Source organism: Echinops telfairi, unplaced genomic scaffold (genome assembly GCF_000313985.2).
Source record: "Echinops telfairi isolate 266 unplaced genomic scaffold, ASM31398v2 ScPeMD7_60;HRSCAF=208, whole genome shotgun sequence".
Classification (NCBI taxonomy): Eukaryota; Metazoa; Chordata; class Mammalia; order Afrosoricida; family Tenrecidae; genus Echinops; species Echinops telfairi.
This window is the reverse complement of record NW_022103958.1, coordinates 15,055,480-15,062,210: the sequence shown is the minus strand read 5'-3', so window position 1 is coordinate 15,062,210 and position 6,731 is coordinate 15,055,480. Positions and strand designations below refer to the sequence as shown.

Genomic DNA, 6,731 nt, shown 5'->3' with positions numbered 1-6,731 from the left:
AAGAGTCATATGAGCCCCTAATAAAATGATTAAAAAAGAAAGAAAGAAAAATAAATAAATAAAATAAAAAATATTTTCTGTGTATATCAGCAACAGTGCCTTTAAAAAGAAGGGTTAATAGCTTTGTGAATGTATTAATGAAAGACAACTTGAATACATTTGTTTGATTATTTCTAAGATGCATCAGTGGGAAATGAATTAGGACAACAAAAAGATTCCCTCTCACAGGGTCTCTGATTTTTTTTTTTTCCTAATCGGATTCATTTTTATCATCTCCAGGTCTCTCAGCTGCCATGGCTGTCTCTCTGGGACTCAGCTCTGCCCCCGAGGAAATCCAGCACCCTCAGATTAAGTTTTCGGAGTGGAAGTTTAAACTCTTCAGGGTCAGATCCTTTGAAAAGGCACCCGAAGAAGCTCAATCGGAGAAGGGTTCCTCAGAGGGGCAACCCTCTCTGGAGAAATCTCCAACAGTTCCAGACAAGGCCGAGGGTCAGAAGCCAGTCCTGACCGCACCAGCCCCCAAGCCCCACCCCAAGTTTGTGAAGAACTCTGGTGGCCATGGGAAAGCAAGGGACAAGGCTGTCCACCAGGCCAACCTTCAACATCTCTGCCGCATCTGTGGAAGTGCCTTTAAAACGGTTGGGCACAATAGGAGATACCCAGTCCACGGGCCTGTGGATGGAAAAACCCAAGACCTTTTACGAAAGAAAGAGAAGAGGGTCCCTTCCTGGCCGGACCTCATTGCCAAGGTCTTCCGAATGGATGTGAAGGCAGATACTGACTCCATCCATCCCACCGAGTTCTGCCACAACTGCTGGAGACTCATGTACAGGAAGCTTAGCCATGGCCCGTGTGATGAGACCTTCGCCAGGCATGCCACCATGGAGTGGCACCCTCACACACCAGCCTGCGACATCTGCCAGGCCGCCCGTCTGGGACTCAAGAGGAAGAGTTGTCAGCCCAACCAGCCGCTCAGCAAAAAGCTCAAAATGGTGGCTGACCGGGGGAGGCCAGCCTGTCAGTGCCAGAGAAGAGCGCAGGCGAGGACCCGTAACAGGGAAGTCCTGAAGAAGATTGCCAACTGCAGTAGGATCCACCTGAGCCCCAAGCTCCTCGCCGTGGACTACCCAGTGCACTTTGTGAAGTCCTTCTCCTGCCAGATTTGTGACCACCTTCTGGCGGACCCCGTGGAGACCAGCTGTCAGCACGTGTTTTGCAGGATCTGCATTCTCCGATGCCTCAAGATCATGGGCAGCCACTGTCCTGCTTGCAGATATCCTTGCTTCCCCACTGACCTGGAGAGTCCCGTGAAGTCCTTTCTGAGCGTCTTAAACTCCCTGATGGTGAAATGTCCGGCGCAAGACTGCCGTGAGGAGGTCAGCTTGGAAAAGTATAACCATCATGTTTCAAGCCATAAGGGATCCAAAGAGACTCTTGTGCATATTAATAAAGGGGGCCGACCCCGCCAGCATCTCCTGTCTCTGACCCGGAGAGCTCAGAAGCACCGTCTGAGGGAACTCAAGCTTCAGGTCAAGACGTTTGCTGACAAGGAAGAAGGTGGAGATGTGAAGTCTGTGTGCCTGACCTTGTTCCTGCTGGCCCTGCGGGCCAGGAATGAGCACAGGCAAGCGGATGAGCTGGAGGCCCTCATGCAGGGCCGAGGGTCCGGCCTGCAGCCAGCTGTCTGCTTGGCCATCCGTGTCAATACCTTTCTTAGCTGCAGCCAGTACCACAAGATGTACAGGACCGTGAAAGCCATCACAGGGAGGCAGATTTTTCAGCCACTGCATGCCCTTCGGAATGCCGAGAAGGCCCTTCTGCCAGGCTACCACCCCTTCGAGTGGCAGCCACCTTTGCAGAACGTGTCTTCCAGCACGGACGTCGGCATTATTGATGGGCTGTCCGGCCTGTCCTTCTCTGTGGACGATTACCCGGTGGACACGATCGCCAAGAGGTTCCGCTACGACTCCGCGTTGGTGTCTGCTCTGATGGACATGGAAGAAGACCTCTTGGAAGGCATGAAATCCCAAGACCTTGACGACTACCTGAACGGCCCCTTCACCGTGGTGGTGAAGGAGTCTTGTGATGGCATGGGCGACGTGAGCGAGAAACACGGGAGCGGGCCGGCAGTTCCGGAGAAGGCGGTTCGGTTTTCGTTCACCATCATGAACATTACGTTAGCTCAGGGCGCGCGGAACGTGAGGGTGTTCGAGGAAGCCAAGCCCAACTCCGAGCTGTGTTGCAAGCCCTTGTGCCTCATGCTGGCCGACGAGTCCGACCACGAGACGCTGACCGCCATCCTGAGCCCGCTCATTGCCGAGCGGGAGGCCATGAAGAGCAGCGCCTTGATGCTCGAGATGGGTGGCATCCGCAGGACCTTCAAGTTCATCTTTCGGGGCACTGGCTACGACGAAAAACTCGTCCGGGAGGTGGAAGGCCTCGAAGCTTCTGGCTCGGTCTACATTTGTACCCTGTGTGATGCCACCCGCCTGGAGGCCTCCCAGAACCTCGTGCTGCACTCCATCACGCGCAGCCACGCCGAGAACCTGGAGCGCTACGAGGTCTGGCGTTCCAATCCCTACCACGAGTCCGCGGAGGAGCTGCGGGATCGCGTGAAAGGGGTCTCCGCCAAACCGTTCATCGAGACCGTGCCCTCCATCGACGCCCTCCATTGCGACATCGGCAACGCCGCCGAGTTCTACAAGATTTTCCAGCTGGAGATCGGCGAGGTGTACAAGAACCCCGACGCTTCCAAAGAAGAGCGGAAACGCTGGCAGGCCACCCTGGACAAGCATCTCCGCAAGAAGATGAAGCTGAAGCCCATCATGAGAATGAACGGCAACTTCGCCCGCAAGCTCATGACCCGCGAGACGGTGGACGCCGTGTGTGAGCTGATCCCCTCCGAGGAGAGGCACGAGGCCCTGCGGGAGCTGATGGATCTCTACCTGCAGATGAAGCCCGTGTGGCGGTCCTCATGCCCCGCGCAGGAGTGCCCGGAGGCGCTGTGCCAGTACAGTTTCAACTCGCAGCGCTTTGCCGAGCTCCTCTCCACCAAGTTCAAGTATCGCTACGAGGGCAAGATCACCAACTATTTTCACAAAACTCTGGCCCACGTCCCCGAAATTATCGAGAGGGATGGCTCCATCGGGGCGTGGGCAAGCGAAGGTAACGAGTCCGGGAACAAACTGTTCCGACGTTTTCGGAAAATGAATGCCCGGCAGTCCAAGTGCTACGAGCTGGAAGACGTCCTGAAGCACCATTGGCTGTACACCTCCAAATTCCTCCAGAAGTTCATGGATGCCCACAAGGCGTTGAAAAACTCGGGACTTACCGTAAACTCGCAGGCAACCATGGTGGGGGACCCCTCAGGCCCGGAGGACGCTCTGGAAACTCAAGATTCCATGGAGTTTTAAGCAGGCAACCTTAGCTGAGTTGGTTTGGCAAATGAGCCTCCCTCTGGGTGGCGCGGAGGCCTTCCCCTGGCACCCTTCACTACTGTGTGCGGAGGGTCACCACCCAAGAGCGAGCTGGGTGGAGTCAGAGGTCTCCCAGGCTGACACCGTGTCAGAGGTGGGCGACGGATGAGCTAGCTGAGGGGCTGACTGGAGCCGATTAGCGAGTTCAGAGCAGCCACAGGAGAAATCCGGTTTCCTTTTTGGAAAGCTCGGTCTTTCAGAGCAGCAGCAACTGCAGGGGATCCGAGATGAACTAAGAGGGGTGAGCAAGGAGCAGAATGTCAGGAAAACCAAAGCCAAGGTGGTCAAAGATGGACAGGCAGTGAGGCCTGGGCAAGAATTTTGTTTTGTGGTTTTCATGTTTTCTCCTCAATTTTTTGGCTTTTGTATGGGGATCTAATAAGTATTTTCCCCCCCTTACAGGGTCTTTCCTTTTGGTAGAGCTCCTTATTTTATAAATTCCATATATCTTGGTGTATGATACCAGCTTCAAAAGTGTTTCATATTTTGCTAACCACATTGTACACATGGGTGGCATGTTGACCTTTGCCAAGTGTCGCCCGGGCATCTTGGGGTGTAGAGCATTTATGCAGAAATAGCCTCTAACAAGAACATTTTTGTGGAGATCAGTCATTGTCCAACTTTCCCTTGTCTGTTTGTGGTAACCTTAGGAGTTTAGGAGGTCATCTGGAGCCATGATTTTTTCAGGCATGAAATTACAAGTACACAGATGCTAGCCATCCATGATCATGAAATCTTCTGACAACACATGTGTTTACTTTACTGTCAGTAGCCAGGTAGGATTCTTGAGTTCTACTTTCAAAATTTCAGCGAATTTAGAGTTTCCAAATGCATTTCAGTTCAACCCCTAGAGCCACTGAGGTTCGCTCACCAGAAAAATAACATAGATTTACTGAAAACTTTCAGTCAGCCTTCTCTTGGTGACAAAATTCACAGAATTCAGATTTCTTAGATTTTCCTACTTTCAGATCGTCTTTGCAATTCTTTATAATGACCGGATCACGTTCAGTGTGGTCCACTTCCCAAGCACCTTCAGTTTAGATGGAGACCACTCACAGGAAGTGGTCCTGTGTCGTTTGCTTCCCACTTTTGGAATGTTTGCACACACTTTCACCTCCGTTTTCTGCACAACTCCAGATCTTGTGATTACCTCCATTTGATGTGTGTGTGTGTGTAAATGATTTCCCTCAAATTACAGGGCTAATTTCAGGTGCCTAACCTGGAATTTGAACTCAAGATTCTTGTCTCCAAATGCCATCTTCTCTCCATCACACACACACACACACACACACACACACACACACACAGCCATTATGTTTGTTCACAAGAAAGAGCCTTCTTGGTGCAATGCAGCTAAGTGTCCAGCTATGGACTGAGAGGCTGGTGTTTTTTATATTTTGAATTTTTTCCTTTTGGTTTTGTTTTCAGGTAGAATTAGAATTTGTTTAGGCTTCCTATTTGTTAGGCTCTATTTTGTGGGTGGAGGAGAGGAATCTTTTGTATGCTTTGGATCTTTTGATATAGGAAAGCTAAAACTCCAGAGAGCGTCAACGACTCTTAAGGTTCTGGTTAACTGGAAATCCTTATCTGTCTCCTGAGGAATTTGGGCTTTGGACGGTTGACTGGCACTTTGGAGTAGGCATGAGATTTACATGCTTGTGAGTCATAATGATGGGTTGGTGTGAATTACTTTCCCCACTTCCTTTAATTTTATTGACCATCACGGCCATTCTTCATACACAGCCTCTCACAGAGCTTTGTAATCTGGTTGTCAAACTTGGGTCAGGGACTACCTTACGGTGTAACACGACTTTGCTGCTTTTACAGGGGGTGAAGCCAGTACTTGCCACTGGGGTAAAAGCAACACAGCAGTCCTTGTCTTTTTGTGTGTGTACAGAATATCAAAGACATGTGTAATTGAGTTATCAAAATCATATCCATATTTTAATTTTCTTTTTCTTTCTTGAAAACTCTTAGCTGGGCATTTTGAGAACACATGGGCTTCAGGGCTACCCCTTCCCTTTACCCTGTCTAACCCTTACAGCATCTTCCTGCACAAAGAGAGAGCCACGTTCATGTGGCTCTCTGAAGATACTTGGGTGATTCCCCCCTCCTCCCCATCTCCACTATGTGGCTCCATTGTAACACTTTCCACTATTAACACTCCCCCCGCCCCAGCCCCGCTTTCTCACCTTGTAGGAGCTATTTGGAATGCCTGTGATTAGCAGTATGATTTATAGCACAACCCACCCAATAATCCCTTAATCAGATCACATGTTGATAAGCCCCAGGAACACCTGTCTGCAGGGATCTCAATATGTAGAAATGCTGTCTATGGTCGTTTTGTTTTGTATTTTGCCCTCCCTGCAGAGATTGCAGTAGCCCAGACTGGGAATCTTTCTACATGAATTTGCTTTTCACAATGCCCTTTGTAAACGCACTCACATCCTCTGAGGAAATTCACCAGACTGGATGGAGCGTGTATCTATACGTTTTTGTACTTTTGAAAGATAGCCTGGGACACAGCAGTGCAAGCTCTGGAAACCCGACGCTAGGAGTTTCCCCGCCGCCCTCGGAGGCGCACTGAGGGGACCAGTGCTAGTGGCTGATGAAACTGATGAATGGTCGTGCTTGGTCAAAAAGCACCTTGGGATTCATAAACAGGCACAGAGAAGCCAGAGCAGGCAGAAAAGATGGCTTTTCCTTCCAGGTGAACTGGAATTTCATTTTGCCTCCATTTGTTTCCTCCCAATCTGGATGCAGATAAAGATTTGGGTGGTTGTTTCCTGAAGTACAGATTTCACAGGCCCACATCAAACAGAATTCAAATTCCACGCAGCCAGCAGGCAGGATTGGGGAACGACAGTGGTGGTAGGGATGAACAAATTGTCTTTCGGATGTAAAGGATTTTTGATGGCAGATATGTGCATGGCTTCACTGCCTGAGAGAGGGTGTCTTCTTTTGATGTTAAAAGATTTTTAAAGAGCAGATACTTTGTACTTAAAAAAACTTTTACTACAGTCATCTCCATACATGTACCTCAGAATTTATTTTTTTATAAGGTGTCTCTTTTTAAGGAATTGCACTCCATTGTGTTTTCTTACCAATAATGTAACAGTTTGTTTCCTGGCTCCCAGGAGCCTATTTGATTGTTCTTGGTAAAGTTGCTGTTTTCAGGAAGGTCCAGGTCCCGGGACACAATGGATTTCTTGGATGTCCAGAACCTGTCTTTTCTGGTCAAGTGTTTTCAAATGA

The 6,731-nt window shown here is 49.7% G+C and overlaps 1 protein-coding gene across 1 annotated transcript; it reads left to right on the top strand.

The window, feature by feature from the left end:
* Positions 1-287: 287 nt before the first annotated feature.
* On the top strand, positions 288-3,413 carry RAG1 (recombination activating 1). The gene has a single exon (XM_004708303.3). It carries the CDS (start codon positions 294-296, stop codon positions 3,411-3,413), a length of 3,120 nt encoding a protein of 1,039 aa, XP_004708360.1. The 5' UTR covers positions 288-293.
* Positions 3,414-6,731: the final 3,318 nt, after the last annotated feature.